Source organism: Pezoporus flaviventris, unplaced genomic scaffold, assembly GCF_033815535.1.
Source record: "Pezoporus flaviventris isolate CSIRO_AGI_PZ_B2104156 unplaced genomic scaffold, CSIRO_AGI_Pfla_v1 ptg000007l, whole genome shotgun sequence".
Taxonomy (NCBI): Eukaryota; Metazoa; Chordata; class Aves; order Psittaciformes; family Psittacidae; genus Pezoporus; species Pezoporus flaviventris.
This window is the reverse complement of record NW_026892555.1, coordinates 88,040,338-88,059,431: the sequence shown is the minus strand read 5'-3', so window position 1 is coordinate 88,059,431 and position 19,094 is coordinate 88,040,338. Positions and strand designations below refer to the sequence as shown.

Below are 19,094 nucleotides of genomic sequence, written 5' to 3'. Positions count from 1 at the left end.
ACACTATAAAAAAAAATAATAAAGTCCTTTTTTGGAGGCAATTACTCCTACTTACAAAAGCTATGCAGAGATGGAAATGGGCATAACTAATTTCTAATAAAGAAATGTATAATACTGCTTTCTACTGATAAAACGCTAATTGTAAACTGGCTCCTTTCAGGTATTCCAGGTCACGACACTGAAGGCTGCAGCAGCTGTAGAAGAGTTTGTGGTCCATTTCTTCTTCATTGACCATACAAAGACACTGAGCATTGGGGTATGTAATGCAAAGAAAAAAGAACGTGTTAAAGAAAACAAATGCTAGGTGCAATGACTGAAATAGGGTCAAGCTGTTCTAAAAGTTATTGAGCTTATGAAGCATGAAAACAAAGTCCCAAGAGAAACTTATTATACTGTAATTACAACTGTTGGATATGTTGGCTACAAAACTTAAGCACGGCAGTCTATTTTACATCCAGCAAAAAAGCAAAAACTACATAAAATCGCTAGGGTTCTTGTAAAAGAGTTAAGAATATTAAGATATTTTCAATATATTTTGAAAATATTCTATGCAGTTTAAAAATACTAAATACACAAAATATTTTATATACTTTGAAAATATATATACTGTTATAAATATCAGCAAACTAATTTATCTGAACGCATGTCTCCTAAAAAACGAACAGCAAGTACTGGTTTGGTGTTTTGGGGGTTTTGTTGGTGGTTTTTTGTTTGTTTGTTTGTTTTTTTTTGTGGTTTTGTTGTTTCTTTTTTTGGTGGGTGTTTTTTCTTTGTTTTGTTTGAGGGGTTTTGGGGGGGGGAGGGCGGGGTCAGGTGTGTTTTGTTTTGCTGGGGGCTGTGGTGTGCGTTTTGGTCCTTTGGTTGGTTTAGTTGGTTGGTTGGTTTGGTTTTAGGAACGCATGGTGCTGTGCTCAGAGGAAGCCGAGCCCGAGGCTCTGCGCTGGAGCCGTCCCTGGCGCACCCCTTGGGACGGAGCAATCGGTGCCGGCCTGGCCGCGCAGATCGCCCCCACGGCGGCAGCACCTTCCTTCCGTGTAGAAACCTTTCCCCTCAGCGCAGCCAGCGGGGGATCCGCGGGAGGATCTGGATGTGGCCGGTGCCCGCTGTGGCCCGGTGACAGCAGACGGCCAGGACAGCCGCCCTGCCCGCCCCGCTTACAACAGCAAGGGCCGCTGCCGCTGCGGCCGGCGCGCGGCGATGACCTCACCGCGCGGCACTGGGTCGAGGCGGAAGCTCGGCGGGCGGGGCAGGGCCGGGCTGCCCGTGGGCCGGAGCTGGGGCGCTGAGGGCCATGAGCGGGGCTGGCCTCGCATCCCCCAGCCGGACCCGCGGCAGGAAGCGGGAGGCGCTGGCGGCCGGGTCCCCGATCCAGCCCATCATCAAAGGTAAGGAGCGGGACCGGCCCAGCTCGGTGGCTCCTTACGGTGGCCGAGCCCGCAGTATACAGAGCAGCCGGGGGAAACACCGCGCCTGGACCGTTGCGGGGCTGCGGGCCGTTAGCGGGGCCTCTTGAGAGGGGCGGCTGTAGAATCAGCTAGGTTGGAAAAGGCCTTTACGATCATCAGGTCCAACTGTTACCCTAGCACTGCGAAGACCATCACTAAACCTTGTCACTGAGGACCTCTTCTACACCGTTTTTGTGCACTTCCAGGAACAGTGGTTCCACCACTTCTCTGGGCAGCCTGTTCCAATACTTGATCATTCTCTTGGTGAAGAAATCTTTATTAATATCCAGTCAAAACCTCCCCTGGTGCAGCTTGAAGCCATTACCCGTTGTCGTCTCAGTTGTTACTTGGGAGAAAAGACCAGCCACCTCCTTGCTCCCTTTCAGGTAGTTGTAGAGAGCCTTCTTAAGTAACCGCAGTTCCCTTGGCCTTTCCTCGTAAGACCTGCTCCAGACCCTTCACCAGATTTCTTTACCCTTTTCTGGACCTGCTGCAGCATCTCAATGTCTTTCTTGTTGTGAGAGGCCCAGAACTGAACACAGTATTACACAGTATTCGAGATGCAGCCTCACCAGTGGAGGAGATCAGTGCCCTGGCCCTTCTGGCCGCACTGGTGCTGATACAGGCCAGGATGCCTTTGGCCTTCTTGGCTGCCTGGGCACAAGCTGACTTATGTTCAGCAGTCATCAGTCAGCACCCCAGGTCGTTTTCTGGCAGGCAGCATTCCAGCTTTCCCAAAGAGTGGCTGCTTTCCCACCCTCAGCGTGGTCTGTCGTTCGAAGCTGGGCAGCTGGGAGGCTTAACTGGCTTCTTAGTCTCTTGGATTTGGCTTTACTCACAGTAAAGCCAAATCCAAGACAGGTGTCTGGCTTTACTTTGCAAAGTGGAGTCTGACACTGGGTCCTTGCCACTAGCATTAAGTTCCCTGGGAAGTTCTTACTTTTATCTTGTTTGTCTAGGCACGTGTGTTCTGGAGTAGTTCATCTGTACACAGGAGCATTTGAATTTGGAAGTGTTTCAACCTGTGCTGTATCTACTGCAGTCATGTTCCGCAAATATGAAATAATTGTTATTTCCATGTGGCTTATTTTGACCCTTCTAAGAGTACTCTGGGTAAAGATTTTCAAAGTGGCCAGTAACAGCTCAGAGAAAATGCTCCTGTCCTCAGATTTCCTACCTAGAAGCCATTCAAGTCCCTTTCTGTCTCATAACATCCCTGAAGACAAGGGTGTTTCCCACTCAAATAAAAATCTTGTCAGAAAATACAGTTTGATTTTATTTTAATTATCCATTTAAGTCTTTGGGTTAAGATAACAGAAAGGTCATATAACATAGTCCATAAACCTAAATATTTTAATTTGGAAATTGCATGATTACACTTTTTTTGAATGGGACAGGATTCAGGGTGTGAAACGGGCAGGTGTGGATACAGTAGAGAGGGAGTTCCACATGGTAACTCAACAGCTTGGACAGAAAAAGTAGGGCTCTTTGTGAAGACAGCAGTACCAGTTTAAGTGCTTGTTGAAACTACACTGGAAGCTGTACTAAAGAGGAAGAGGAGGATTGAAACTGAGCATGCTGAGAGACAGAGAAGAACATACACCTTCACAGAAAGGTGAATCTTGGAGGCATATTCCAGGCAGCACCTGGAATACCAATTCATTGCATTTTATCTAAGTTGCTGGTTCGCTGAATAGATAGATTAGCCAGCAAATAATGTTCTGGTGCCCTTTTGATTTTGCATGTGTTTGGAGAGCAGTAGTCTTTCTTACATTGGAGTATGGTGTGCTGTGTAGCCTAGTTTGGAGTGTGCGAATAAAGCTAAAAATCTGACTTTCATTTATCTTCTAGATGTTGGGGAAATCTACTCAAGACTACTGGATCACAGACCAGTAATTCACGGAGAAATACGTTACTTCATTAAAGAATTTGAAGTAAGTATTTTTATCATATCTGGTGAAGCAGTCTTTGGAGTCTGAGACTTTAAACAGATTTAGATATTATAATGTGTATGTAAATTCTTCAGAAAGACTTGGTGTATATTTGCTGCCCAGAATAACTTAAACTCCTGTAGTATATATCTGCATGTTTAGTAAACAAGGCAGTAATTGAGGTCTTTTTATTTAAGTTAAGCTTCAAAAGGGACATAAATATTTTTCTTGCAGAAGACTGGCAGGAATACTGATGTAGGAGAACGTAGTGTTAACATCTTAGAGACGTCTAGTTGGTTTAAGGAATATATTGTTGGCTGGTATAGGTTTACATCTCGTTAAGAAACTGGTTTGTTCCTGAGCTGGATTCAGCTGGTACAGTTGTAATTTAATTTTACTTTAATTTTTTTGTTCTGTGAGAAAGTAATATTACTTGAAGAAAAGAGCAATACTTTATGCAAAGTAAGATAATTGTTAAAAATCAAGTTAATATAATCTGATTAGCTGCAGATAAGGCTGAAGTACTGAAGGTATAAAAGTGTTTTATGCAACTTTGCTTGGAAAGTGTAGTACAGTTTCCTCAAGATGGCAGTAAAAGTGTAGAAAAGTAGAATCTTCCGTCAGCCAAAGGTGGTTTCTGAGTAGATCTTCATTCTTTCAGAATGTGGATTAAAATTAGTCCTGAAAATACAGTTATAATTCAAACTTTCAGTCTGCAGATATCATTAAAAAAAAAAAACAACACAGAAAAAGAAACAATAAAATATCTGCCCCCCCCCCCCCCCCCCCCCCCCGATTATTTCTAGGATTTCAAGCAGGTTTAATTTGTCTCTATACTGGCAAAATACATATGTGAACCAAAGTCTCATCAGATCTGTGGTGTATGAGCTTGAGAGCCAGAAGGAATGAGCTGGTTTTTTTGCTTGCCTTAAACAAGTTCTGCGATACACTAGACAGCTTTAAATGGCTTTTCAGAGAAAGAAAAATTTTCAACTCAATTATAAAATTAGAATTGATCTAATGGAAGGTGTCCCTGCCCATGGAAGTAGGCTTTGAACTAGATGATCTTTAGGATCCCTTCCAACCCAAGCCATTCTATGATTCTATGATACATTTCTCTTGTTGCACCCAAAGTCTTGTTCTATTTCTTAGACAAGTTTCGTATTCTCTTAGATATTTTCTTTAATATCTGGTGTATACTTCAAAGGGGACAGGCGAGGCGGGGAGGGGAAGGCAAAGCAGAGGATTATTTACGTTTTTGCAACTTAAAATTTCTTCGAAAGATTATACTTGTTTCTAACTTGGAGATACCAGATATTTTTTGGTTGCAGTAGGATAGGACATATGCTTTTTCTTTCAATAATTGGTATCTAGTGCGTAAAGTACGTAGCTTTGCATTCAGGAGGTCTGGAGCCTGTTTAATTAAGTTGCTTTACTTGTCTGTGCCTGTGTTTCTGAAGTTTTAAAACTGGTGTGGTGTTCCAGTTGCTCACTTTGTGTGATGCAGTATGTTTTGATTATCTAAAATTGCTTTATGATTCATAACTTTCAGTACAGGAATGCTTGTGTACAACTGTACTCATAACCTGGAGGAGATTTTAGAATCCTTTCCATTGTCTTAAGTGGAAAATGCAGGTGAAATTCAGGGTGGGAGTAGTGCCGTGGCTTCAGAAAAAGAGTGGGTTTGGTTTTTTTAATATAAACAATAAAGCAAGCACAGCTTCTTCTTCTAATTATGATCAGCAGTGAGCCAGAAGAATGGCTGCCTCTTTAGTCAGCTGTCTTATGTTATTGTCTTAGTCTTGACGTCATTGCTTTACTTCAGTAAAAATAATTTTACTCACATTATTTTAACCTTGTAAATCTGTACGGTCAGATATCTGCTAACTCTGTAAGGTCAGACATCAAGCAAGGAGAATCACTGCTGTGTTATTTCTCTGTGACAATGAGTTATAAAAACGCAGTGCTTTCAAGCTCTGTTTCTTCCTGTTCTTCTTGATATGCTGGAAATGATTTATGCCAAAAAATGCATTTTTCCACACAAATGTTTCCATTAGTATCTCATAAGGGCCAGAAATGTCATTCAACATATTATTACATTTTAGTTGAAGAATGAAGCATTACTCTCTTTTTATTTTTATTTTTTTATAAAACTAATCTTATCAGTTGAGCTGAGTAACACTTTAATAGACAATGGTATAGTCTTTGAGATAAAGCTTTTAGTTTATCAACTGGGAAACCAACTTATTTTGGAAAGTGGAAATTCCTTGTTAGCCACTCATTTTTTTTAATTCTTCTGACAGGAAAAACGTGGCCTCCGAGAACTACGAGTACTTGAAAATCTGAAGAACACAATCTTTGACACAAATGAACACATTCTTCCTAAGTGTGAGCAGGCAATGAGTGACAATTTGAATGAAGTATTCAAGAAATGTAAGCATGTTGCTTCTTCTTTCTGTTGTTGCATTATTTTGAAGAACAGTTTAAATAGTTTGGATCCAAAATACGATTTGTGGAAAAATTACCACCCTTAGATAAATTTTCTACCATTTATGTGTTTTGTTGTCATTTCTGTGAGATTCTGAAAAGGAAACGAGGACTTTTTTTTATATCTGTTGGTTCAGCCAACACAGCTCTTGTTAAAGTCATGTTAAAGCTTTTTGTTGATTGAAGTAGAAGTTATTTCATTTCAGTCTTTTGCTACTCACTTAGAAACAGGATGGGTTTCCATATTGGCTAAAGCCATGGATAAAATTTCAGTTTTCTGGTTTGTTGCAAGTGTGACATGGTGTGACTTTCAAGTCTCTTTCTGTGGGAGAATATAATGCTGCCCCCATGATTTAAAACAAAACTTGCTGCTCTATAGTTACGAAATGTGCTATTGTTATAATCTTTAGTCACAAATAGAGTAGTAGTAATAATTGTTATATGTTAATCCTAGTTTCATCTTTATAACCATCCAATATAATTCTTATTGCTCAGATTTTAGAAGAAAGTTTAAAATTTGTTGTAATAATTTTTCAGTAGCTTTTTTTTTTCTTTACTCATTCAGGAGGATAGCTTCTGAAAAAGGTATTTCAAGGGGGTATAGCTTTAGCCGCCAAATTTATGCAGTTGAAAAGTGCCAGTGTGGGTTTTGTTATATTTGATGTATAGCATATTGTATAAGCATTCAATTTCATATATTTGATTTATATGGCATCTGGCATATGCAGAATAACAGATGGTAGGTGACACTATGCACACAAAATAATGGCAGGAAAATATTTGAAACTTAAAATTTAGTCATGCAAATAAGGAATGAATGGAGTAAACCTTTGATATTACTACCTGAGTTCCTAATGGTCAGCTGTGCAATACATTATTATTACTAAATCACAGAAAGGTTGAGGTGGGAAGGGACCTCTGGAGGTCACTTTGTCCAACCTCCGTGCTCAAGCAGGAGCAGCTAAAGCCAGTTGTCCAGGGCTGTGTCCAGTTGGGGTTTGAATATTTGTACAGATGGGCACTCTGGGTGACCTGTGCCAGTGTTCGACCACCCTCAGAAAAAAGTGTTTTCTTCTGTATAGATGTAATCTCATGTGTCTCAGTTTGAGCCCAGCGTCTCTTGTCCTGGCAGTGAGCACTCTAGTGAAGAGTATGGCTCCTTCATCTTCATTCCCTTCAATCAGATATTTATTCACACTGATGAGTTCCCCCCAGGCCACCTTTTCTCCACTCTGAACAGTCCCAGCTCTCTCAGCCTCTCCCCATGTGAGAGATGCTCTGGTGCCTTAATTGTCTTTGTTGCCATATGCTGGACTTGCTCCAGTAACTCCATCTCTTTTTATTTACTGGGCAAAGTACCACAGACGTGGCCTGTGTTGCTGGTCCTCCTGCTTGGGATTATTTCTCCCTGGATACAGGACTTGTCGTTTCCGTGTGTTGAACTTCGTAAGATTCCTCTCAGCCCAATTGTCCAGTTGTTCTCTGAATGGCAGCACAACCATACAGTCTTTCAGCCATTCCTGGTTTTCTGTTGTCTGCAGATTTGCTAAGGGTGCACTCTGCTCCAGCATCTTGGTCACTGGTGAAGACATTAAACTGTTGGCCACAGTGCTGATCTCTGAGGTAAACAGCTGGTGACTTGCCTCCAACTTGACATTGTGCTGCCGATCACAGAGTCTAGCAGCCAGTTTCCATTCTACCTCGCTGTCCACTTTCTCACCTGTACTTTAACTTGTCAGTGACGATGTTGTGGGAGACAGTCAAAAGCCTTACTGAAGCTGAAGTAAACAACATCAGCTGCTTTCCCCCCATCCACCAAACTAACTGCTGCATTATAAAAGGCTATCAGGCTGTTCAAGGATGAATTCCCATTTCTAAATCCATGCTGACTACTTGTTCACCTTCTTGTTCTCATGTGTTTGGAAATGCCTCCAGGAGGATTTTTCTGTATCACCTTTCATGAGATTGAGGTGAGGCTGACTGGTCAGTGTTCTCTGATCTTCCATCTTGTCCTTGTTGATTCAAGTTCCTTGAAGGATCAAGTCTTCAGGAACCTCTCCCAGATGCAGTGACCTTTCAAAGAGAGAGAGTGCCCTCACAATACTGTCAGCTCCCTCAAAACTTGTGGACACAAGCTGTGTTGTCCCTCAGACCCTGTGGACATATTTCCAGTTTATTTAAATGCTCCCTAACCTGCTCCTCCTCCACCAACAGTAAGTCTTCTTTGCTCCAGACTTCCCCTCTGGTCTCAGGGGCCTGGGATTCATGAAGGCTGGTCTTTATCTTAAAGACTAAGGGAAAGAATGCTTTGAGTACCTTGCCCTTTTCCATGTTCTTTGTCACCAGCTCCCCTGAGTAATTCAGCAGATTCCATGCCCAGTTCCCTGCAGTTTCCCTAGTTTTCCTTTTGCTGATTACATACTTTTAGAATCCTTTCATGTTGCCTTTTGCATCCATTGCCAGATTCAGCTCTGGATCAGCTTTGACTTTCCTGTCCTATCTTTGCAGATCATACAGAAACTTCATGCTCCTCCTGGGTCACCTGCCCCTGCTTGCACCTCGTATATGCTTGCTTTTTCAGTCTGAATTCAGTTACGAGCTCCTTGTTCATACAAGAATGGTTCCATGCATACATCCTCCTGCTGTCTTTGCTCGATTTCCTGATTGTTGGGATGAGTCTTTTTTTGAGCTTGGAGGAAGTGATCCTTGAAAAGGGTGCTATGTCCTTTCTGTTACCATCATCCCAGACCCTCAATTTGTCTACCTTATCCACAGCTTTACTTTTGGTTTTGGTTTTGTTTTTTCTGTTTTTGAGGAATCACTCCTTCACCTGTCATTTTATAGTGTAAAGCTGTCCCTACCTGGTTGGTCAGCCTCTTGGCAAAGGTACTTTTGCCCTCTTTAGTTATGTAGATTCCAAATAGCTGTTGATGCTCAGAATGAATCTCATGGATGTAGAAACTGAAACCCTGCTGCCAACACCAACTGTGCAACCAATTTTTAACCCCAAAAGTCCATCAAGTCCCCCTCACCAGTAAACTTGAGGAGAACATTACCCAGATCCTCATGCCTTGACTGTCCCAGATCCCTGTGGTCATTTCTGGTATTTCTCAGGTCACCTCTGCAGTAATCTACAAGGAAGAGCAGCAGTGGTAATAGTCTGAGCCTCAGTAGCCTGTCTACAGCATCTTGATTGCGAGCTCCTGGCAAGCAGCAAACCTCTTGATGCCAAAACATATTGATAGGTGGGAAGCCTCTGTCCCCTGCAGTAGGGAGTCTGCTACAACTATTACTTGTCTTCTCCAGGCTGAGCCACCAGATGCTCCAGTTCCTGGTGCTCCCAGCTCCTCATCAGCTAGAAAGGCAGTGAGCCTGTTCTGTAACTGGAAGTCCTCAGGAGCCAGGAGCCTGCCTCCTGGTGTGAGAAGTCACCAGCTTTAAGATGCTGATAAGTAAAGTATTTCTTGATACCAAGATGTGTTAGTGGGAGAAGTGGGAAGATTTTGCTTTGTTGTAATTAGTTTATTTGATTCTGCATTAATTAGGCATTAAGTAAGTTAGGGAAAAAAAAACGCCCTAGGAACACTGTTCCTGTTTCCATTGAGGAGTTTTCCTAGGCTTAGTCTCATTAGGGAAGATGCTGACTCCAGCATAAAGATATTCTCCATGTAGATCATTTATACTAAATCACTTTTTGCATTTGATGGGAAAAAATAAGAAACAAAACCCAACTAAAACATGGAGCTTGCTCAGCTGTTTCTACTTACTGACTTGAGATGTTTTTTATGTCTTCTGAGGTGCTGAGTAGTGCACTCTAGCTCATCAGCAATACTAAGGCATCTGGGCACAAGAGGACCTAGCTGCCTTTCTCTTTTTGGCTTCTAGAATGCACAAGGGTTGAACTCGAATAAGCCTATGTACAGTTACCAGTGTAATTTTCGCAAGTACTGACAAATCTTTCTTGTGCCGTTAAGTGGCACAGTGCAATATGATCTTTGACCTGCAGTGGCCTCATGTCTTTTAAATCCCTTTCAAGCGAGTTTTTGTTGTTTTTTTTTTTTTATTTAGAACAGCAGACTGATCTACTGCAATTTGTTATTTCAGTGCAAGCTGCCAATGGTATGATCCATAAACTCCAACAGAAGGAGCATGAAGAGAGGAAGGTAAAGGATGGTTGGGTAGATTTTTATAATGTGATCTAAGTAAGAGTCTTATGCTTCTACAGCAGTATCTCCCTTCAGTATAGCAAAACCTAAAAGCGTATTTTTCTATACTTTATGTACTTGCAGTAAAACTTATTTTGGAGGGTTTTCTCACTCATAAAACACATACTGCAGGGACATGTAAGTTCTCAACTGCAGAGTTAATGGATCACTAGCTCTTCCTACAATCTCCTGATGTATGGAAACAATTTATATATATATATCTCCTTTGCTTTATTTTCCCTCCTAGCTCAGACTATAATATTTGTCACATACAAGGAAAGCTTAAATATAAAAAAAAAATATTTTCTGTGGAACAAAAAACACCTACTAACCTACCAGAATGGAAATGTAAATCTTTCCTAGTTAGCTGAGAACATTGACCATATTATATATGTTGCTTGTTGAAAAGGAAGTGTGTTTTTCACTTGTGGATGGGTTGTTTAATGAAGGGCTATATTATAGGAACATGCGAATCATTGGAATCTTTTCAGTTGGCTACACTTTGCGCATTTGAAATACATGTGCTCTGAATCTAAAATTTGGAAAATTATACAAGAAATTAGTTACATGTTTTCCCATTACTCCTTCATGATTGTGTTCCTATGTTATCTTTTTACTTGCAAAATGTTATTTATAATCGTTTAGTTCAGAAAAACTGAAGACATTTCTGTGGCCATCATGCAAAACAGGCTGAGTATTGATTTATGTAAGCTGATAGTTGTGTTTTTCTTTCCTTTTTGTAATTGATGAAGATGGGCAGTCCAGTTGCAGTTTGAATACTCATACTGTGCGAATAGCATGCCACTGAACCCTGACAAAGTTTGCTTGTGTTTAACACTAGCAAAGATACTGGTAGGGAGGTTAAATAGGAAACTCTTTACAGTTCTGCTACTGTTTGAAGTAAAAGTTTAATGAAATATTATAACTTATAGAATGAACACTCAATAAGAATGGTAACTATTACTTTTAAAAATATTAGCTGTATGTTTTCACTCTTTTTTGTTTTGGTTGTTTGGTTTGGTTTGGGGCTTTTTGTATGCAGTGGAGGAATACTAATAGCTTTTCAGGATTAATATTGTTTCCTTCAGCTTGTGTAATAAGACTTTTTGGCTTGAAAGTTTCCTAATGTGAGTAGTGTCAGGTAGGTAATTTTCTTAAAAATTATGGATGGGAGCTGTCATTATAGTGCTATTTGAGGAGAAATAATTCTTCCTTACTTTTAAAATACTTTTTCCTTACTTTCCTTCCTGAAATCATGTGTTCTGAAAATATAGTGCAGTTTTGGTGGGATTTAGTGTCAAGTGATTACTGTTAGCAGCCCTCAGTGAAATTAGTTCAATGTCTGCTGAATGGAATGAATTTTAAGATAATTTTCTTTACTAAGTATCTTTTTTTTTCTTACACTTCCTTTTAGCTATTGATATCAACAAGTAAAAAAAGGGAAATTATGTTGTCCCTACCACATTATCACTTAAGGTATAAAGTGATGTCTGATTACAGGGGTGTCATTGAATGAAGCATTCATAGAATCCCTGTCTCATTGAGTCATCTTCCCATCCAGATCAGTAATATTCAGTTAGTAGTTCAACCTGGTTTTGTGTACTATATTCTTTTTTTATTATTATTGTTAATATTTTATTTAGAAGTGTATAGGCTTATACTGGAAGCTATCTACCACTTCCCATAATAGTCTTCTTTATTGGTTGTAGTATGAACTAGTATGGTGACAGTTCTCAAAGTCTGTGTCTTGCACAGATGGTGGTGGTTTTGGTTTGGGGTTTTACAAATGTGGTTTTGGTCTTGTTTGTGTTTCTTAATGCTAGCAAAAATAGCCCAACTAATACTAAAATCAGAGTTTCCTGAAAAAAAAATCCATGTTTTTAAAAATGTTAATTTTTTGCATAACCAATGAGAGTAAAACAAGGATAGAAATAAATACAACTAAGTCAGATGAGTCAGAACTATATACAAGAAGGCTTAACTGTCTTTCAGGTTCAAGCAGTATGCGCTACTGAGTGAAATATGGTTTCATAATCAGATTAGATTTTTTCCAAATAACGAATGTCTGAACTGAGTTGTTGATATAAAAGGAATATGAAAGATGTCACTGCCAAAATATGTAAATTTGCTAACACACCAAAAGGAATTCCCAGAACAGGAATCAGTAAGGCAGCAACGACGTTTGTAATTTAGATAAGCTTTGGCTTTTATCTAAACCAGATAATGGAACTTTAACTCGGAACTATTGTCAACTTTTTATATGAACATGAAAGCTGAAAATCTTACAAATTTTGTGATGTCTAAATATTAAAGAAATTACTCATAAAAGTAGTCGGCATTGTTATAAACGTACAACAGATAATAAGCTCAGCTTGAGTTTCCCAAACCCTTGTATTTACGAAGTTATACTGAAAGACAGAAATTGGGCCAAATATTCAGCTTATGTGTGAAAAGTGAAATTTAACAGCTTGCTATGGCTTATGTTCTGCTGGGTGACTGAAGGAACTTCCAGTAGTACAGCTGAAACACTGTTCGGAGAAGAGGAATTGCAGAAAGAATGAATAACCACCAAAGACAGGATAAAAGCTGTATTGGTGTATTGGTCTGGAGCTGGAAACTTAATAGGAGGATAGAGCTGGAGTTCTAAGAGTGTTCAGAGCTGAGGAGATGATTCTGTGATTAAATAAGCAAAAACCATCTATCCAGATGTTGACAAATTAACAGCTATGGAGAAAGACCATTTGTACTACCTTGTAATTCTTTGCAGGTGGGGTAAAGATGTGGGTTTTTTTTCTATGCAGTAGAGGGGTAGCAAGTGCCGGTCACTAACACAGATAGTAAAAGCCTAAACCATAATGTACTGTTTCTGACAGTTGAACAGTTTTTCGGTTCACATAGAAATTTACAGCATGGCAGGAAACGTTGGACAGTCTAATGCTTAAAACATTGCAATATATAGCTAACAATTTTTTCGGCTCCTAGCTTAATATTGTACTAATACCATACAATTTTGTGAGTTGCGTAAGGCTTCTTCTTGGCTCAGGAAAGTCTGTCTGGATACTTTAGTTCATATGGCGATTTTTCCATGTTACAAAAGACACGAGGATTTACCCAAGAACAAAATGTGTTGTTCTGAAGCCTGAATATGGTATCTTTATATTGTCTTTTGTCTTGTTATCATGCACTGGTATATTTATACAACTAAATATGAAAACAGCTTGTTTGTGTAGGCTTTTTACTTGTGAGTTTATACTATAGTTATTTTACAGATTTGTTTGTTTTAGCAGTCATTTGAAATGACAAAGGTAGGAATTATTAAAATTAAGCCTTACTCTGGAAAGTTTAAAAATAATGAAAATTAACACTGAATTACTACTTTTTCATTTATATATTTTTTTTTTAAGGAGGAAAAAGGGGTTGCTTTCTAATGCAACCGTATTTGCATTTTCAGACATGCAAGCTTTATTTCCTTCTTCATCACAGTAAAAAGTATTATCTTAAAGCTGTTACAAGATAGTGGAGAAAGCTGAGATGAGGGAAGCCTTTTAGTACCTTAGCTCCAGAGATGGTGCCACTTTTTGCTTTGTTAAAGGTGTAAATTGCAATTATGGAGTTTTTTTATTTCCAACACAAAAAAAAAATAATTACTGTTTCAATAGAAAGGTGCTTGCATTTATGTACTTAAGAGAACAAGCACTTGCAACAATTGCTTCTCAGTACTCAACTGTTTAAATTTTTATGTAAGCATAGATTAGGCAATGTACATAGTCTGGCCATTAATACCCCTTTATTTCACAATGTCAGTTCTCTTGTGCTAGAGCAAGCTAAAGACTGATTGAGCAGGGAAAGGAATTAGACCACAGATTTTTGATAAACTGAACTTTGCTATCTCATGTTCTAGCAGTGTCTTAGGTTATTTTAACAGGTAAATCACTTTATATCCTTGGTTAGATTATAGTGTAGTAGAAAATGAAAGTAGAAAGTAGCAACATAAATTTTATATTCCTTGCAAACTGTTCATGTTCTGAGGAGCATGGGTTAGTCTAGCCAAAGTGTGGTTCGGGTAGGTGCTCTGTAATCCCGTCAAAAAATGTGTGATGCCTGACAGTTTCAAAATGTGTTGAGTGTGAAGTAGTGTACAAGTTAAACTGTTAGTATCCACTGATGTATTTTATTAGTAGCAAATATTGCATCTGTTGCAAACAAAATGGATCTCTGCATAATATTGCTACTATGTGTATGAAATGCTGCATTGCAAAAATGGTGAATTTCACACACGGTGTGTGATTTTGAAGAAAAATACAGAGAGAGTATTGAAGAATGCATAAGTGGGTTCTCATTGTGTTGACAAAAATTCCAGATGTCTGTAAAAGCTGTATGATAGTTTTTATTCCCACACAGAAGTACTGTACATAGAAAGTAGTCATTGTTGATATATCAAAAAGGAGAAAAAAGGTGGGGGGGAGAAAGACTAATCTTTTTTGCTGGAAGATGGAGCAAATGTAAGAACAACTGCCTACATTTATTGTGACATCAGCATTTATAATATAAGGAGGAGAGACTGTTAATACTGTATGCAAGGAATCGTATAGTACAGAAGTACATCTCATTTTGACATGCATATTGAATGTGTGTATGAGCTCTGTTCCTAAATAGCTGTTGTTTTTTTTTTCTTTTCCCCCAAGATAAGAGAATGAAAGGAATCAGACGTACCAGAAGCCAAGCAGTATGAAAACACGAGGGGAAAAAATAACTTATTTATAAAGGAAGACATTAATCACAGTGAGGGCTAGCTGGCTAAAGCAGAAACACTAACTGCCAGTTTCAAAACATTTAATATCTATGTGGTTATATTCCATTTCATTCTTTCCTTTTTGTGTTAGGGGCTTTTCATCAAGACTAGTATCTGATGCCTATGCTGAACTATTTTATTATGTGGTAAAATAGAAATGTAGTTTGTTTCTTCCTTTAAAAATGTATTCAAGAATGTAGAAGATAATTTTGTTTCAACCAGTCGTATATTCAAGGGGAAAGTAGCAAATGTCAAGAAAAGAGGAACGGTATGTTGAAGGATTGGCTGACATCATTTGTAGGAGTGTTGTTAACCATAGCAATTTGTTGTGAAGCAGATAAGCATTTTATTTATGCATATTTGACATAAAATCTCAAATGTTGTCTTGAATGTTCAAGTGTGTCCTTTAATCTCTGGTAATGTATATGTACCTAAATAATAGACATACATAACTTTATAAAATTTTGTCTAGCACTCACAAATATAAAATATAGTGGGCCTAGTGTTTTCCTCATAACTTGGACACAATAATGTGTCCAGCATATTTTTAGTCAGTAGTATATATACAACATAGGCCTGCTCATACTTGCTGTGAAATCTTCAAGACCACTTATTAAAAATTAGATGTGCTTTGTTGGGGTTTTTTAGTTCTTTTTTAATTATATCTGGATTGGTTACTTTCAGAACAGTGGACATCCCTAAGTCTGTCTTTGTCAGAAGACAGCTTCTTTCTGTGTGAACGCAAGAAAAAAAGGGCGGGGGGGGAGAGCAGTGTCTGTTTGCTGTTTGGTTGTTGATTTGGGTTTTTTTTTTCCACATAACCAAGGGGCTAAAACCACTAAACACTGTTTCCAAAATCGGAATTTAAAAACAAATCTTAATGAGATAATATGGATTTATATCAGCTGCGTACAGTATTTATAACATCATAAGTAATCAGAAGAACAAATAATGCAAAGTACGACCTTTAGAAACCAACAGAAATGAGCTAGGCAAGCTAATAATTTTAAAGTCTTTCCATGCTTTTTTTTTATTTTTCACCAGTATAGTATAGAAAAGCTATCGTCGTGAATGCTGTCATGTTAATATTATCAGAGACATTTTACTGTTTGTTTTCGATGGACTATACTTTATAAAAATAAATGTTTTCTGTTTAGTTTTACCCTTTCATCTGTTTTTTTGCTAGTTTCACTTTCCTCTGCTGAAGTAAAGTCCAGTTTCTCTGGCACTTGAACATTATGTAGCTCTCATCAAACCCTCTGTTTCAATATGGAAATGATTGTTAAAACTCCACATTTTCCTTCTCTCAGCTTCAGGCGGACAAGCTGATGGCTCGTGAAGAAAAGCACATAGCCCACTGGGAGGAATTCATGGAAGAACAACAAAACAAAAGAGCAGAGGTGGATGAAGAGCACAGAAAAGCTATGGAGCGCCTCAAAGAGCAGTATTCTGATATGGAGAAGGAACTGGCCAAATACGCTCATTTTTAAGACCTTTCTTTTTTAATAACGCTGGGTTTGTGCCAACACTCAGTTGCTTCTGACTTAGATTGTGATTCTTTTGGAAAGCTGAAACACAGAAGAAAAAGACCTTCCTCTACAGGTTTGGTATGGGAAGAAAAGCTTTGCATACTTTCAACTTAAGTGCCTATCTATGCTTGTTTTGTTCAGGGCAGGTGGAATGCCAGTATTTCTTCGTTTTTTGGAAGGTGGAACTGGAAATTACATTGCGTGACTGCATCGGCTCAGGGAATTGCAAACTGGAATTCTCTCCCATCTGCAGAGACCATCGTATCATTTGGGAAGAGAGAGACTAATGTAACATTAACTAGCCCAGTGTGCAGCCTCAGCTCTTTCCGAAAAAGTAGATGTAATAGGTTCCAGCCATAGTTAGCTGAGAATTCATTGGGAAAACCATAAAGCCCTTTCATAGATTTCAGGAAAACCAACCTCTTTTACAGAATGTTTTATTCTGAAGCTTTAGCAACTCTCAACAGAGTTTTAAATCCAGTTCTAATTCCAGCTTTTGGGTTGTATGTTCAGTATTATGAAGTAGAGATTTCAGTGGGTTTTTGCTAACATAAAAATGACTAAGTGAGCTTGGACAACAGTTTCTTTTCTCTCCCTGTAAATGTCTCAGTCCTCTCTTTCTAAGCTTTACTGTTCTAAGCAAAGCCAAAACAAACTCAAAAGTAATCAAGAGAAACATATTGGTCTTTGTATTAGCTTTGTAGCTAGTACAGTATTTACCTTAAATATTTGACGTGTTATTGGTTTACTAAGGATAAGCTTGTCAGAACTTTATAAAGCAATTGAGGAAAGATTTTCGTTGCTTTATCAGTATAACAAATGAGCAGATTAGTAAAATACCTGTAATACTGATCTGCTTTCTTACTAACTGTTACTCTTACAGTGTGTGTGAAACTCCTTTTGCTTCCTTTTATTTGCAACTTGCAGTTAACAGCAATGTAACTGAAAAAGTTAACTTAATCAGTTCATTAACCAAGCAAAATGAGACATAGTCCCTTAATGAAATACGCTGCAAGCTAACCGTTAGTACAGGAAATATCTTTCCATAATTTAGCTGGTGTCCAATATAGAATGGAAACAGGTAAAAATAAACAGAATTTACCCTTTACCTGTATTGCAACAGTAATATGCCAACAATGGTTGCTTGTGTAAGTTTATGGCTTCGTGTCAAGGCTCCGTTCCTGGCAGCCTGTTGATAGTGTGATTAAAGTTAGTAGAGGAGATGGAATAAGTATTTGAGATTTCTTTCAATAACACTGAATTCCTGCCAAGCTGCTCTGCCTGCTACTGTAGGCCCAACAGCTTCATCAATCATCATCGTGTATCTGGACTGGAAAGAGGACTTGCCGACGCTGGGGCATGTTGGAATGTTGTTAATTCTCTGTTGTGGATGGAAAAAACGTAGATGTCTCAAAAGTATCCCACACATGAAAAATAGGAAAGCCTCTTTTAGAAAAACCCTATTTGAATAGAAGGTGACCTCTGTAATATTTTTCAGCTTATGTACCCATGATGAATGTTGTAACAAAGCTCAGACTTTAAAAAGTTAGTTCTTGCCTGTCTTCAGAATTGAGTGTGGAATAGTTTTGATTGTTTTGAGCACAGACTGAAAACTGCTTCTCTCTTGGAAGATTATTTGATGTATATGTGCTGAAAGCCCACATATCTTTACAACAAAATGCTTTTCATTGCATACTGAATTAATTTTTACTTTTGCACTGATAATTTTTATTAAGATTTCGATATCTAATTAACTGTACACTGGAGCTGTAGATTTTAGTATTTTGCCAATTTTAGGGCTCTTAAGCAATGATTACAAGTGTTGCAAGTTGAATATTCACTGGAAAATAAACTGGTATTTCCAAAATTTTCTGGGATACATGCTCCTGATTCTTTGGAAAGCTTCTAAATACCAGCACTAAAAAATGTGTTCATCTTTTATAACGATGCAGGTATTTTTATTTTGAAGATTATTTGAAAACACTTTTTTCATAGTCTGTATCTGCCTGTTGGCCCACTCTTATTCATTGTGGGGACTGCCTGAAAACTGTGTTGCTGAAATTCTTTTTTCAGAAACTTTCACCTTTTTTTATATGATATGTTGGAGGTTTTAAGGTACTTGGAAATGCTTCATTGTCTTTGAAGCAACTTGCCAACATTTAGAGGAAAACCTATTTTTTCTGTCCAAATGCTTAAACTCCCCTACACCCACCCACCCCCCCTTCCCCAAAGAAACAACACTGATGTGTCAAAACTGAACATATCTAATGGATAAAAACGATCCATCTTCAGTAGTTTTTTAGCAAGGTGGGACTAGGGTCTGTGTGAACACAATAGTTCCACAGTGGGACTCTTTTTGTGAGATTCAAATTCTTATTATTCGCTAGTCTCTGCTGTACAGGAGAAATATAAAAATTAATTTAAAAGTTGGGTTTATGTCATTGGTGCATGAAGAACATGTTTTACCTTGCGATATTTGCATGACTGAATTTCATAGTTTTAAAAGTCTTGAGAGTTTATTTAATCCCTGTTAAAAGCTATAGAAGTTTGCATTGGATTCCAGTAGGAGCTAGAAAAGTTCCTCCACACATAAACTTCTAGTATGGCAGCTGAGTTTTGCAATCCATCTTTGTGCCAGACTGTGTGTAGAACTTTTCACTTAACTATTGGTGCTATTTATTATACTGAACAGTAAGTTTAACTGT

The 19,094-nt window shown here is 38.5% G+C and overlaps 1 protein-coding gene across 1 annotated transcript; it reads left to right on the top strand.

Annotated features, from left to right (window-relative positions):
- Nucleotides 1-1,250: 1,250 nt before the first annotated feature.
- On the top strand, nucleotides 1,251-18,586 carry BLOC1S5 (biogenesis of lysosomal organelles complex 1 subunit 5). Its single transcript, XM_061449431.1, has 5 exons — nucleotides 1,251-1,385; nucleotides 3,297-3,379; nucleotides 5,680-5,809; nucleotides 9,968-10,026; nucleotides 16,171-18,586. The coding sequence occupies exons 1-5, from the start codon at nucleotides 1,292-1,294 to the stop codon at nucleotides 16,348-16,350; spliced, it is 546 nt and encodes a 181-aa protein (XP_061305415.1). The 5' UTR covers nucleotides 1,251-1,291; the 3' UTR covers nucleotides 16,351-18,586.
- Nucleotides 18,587-19,094: the final 508 nt, after the last annotated feature.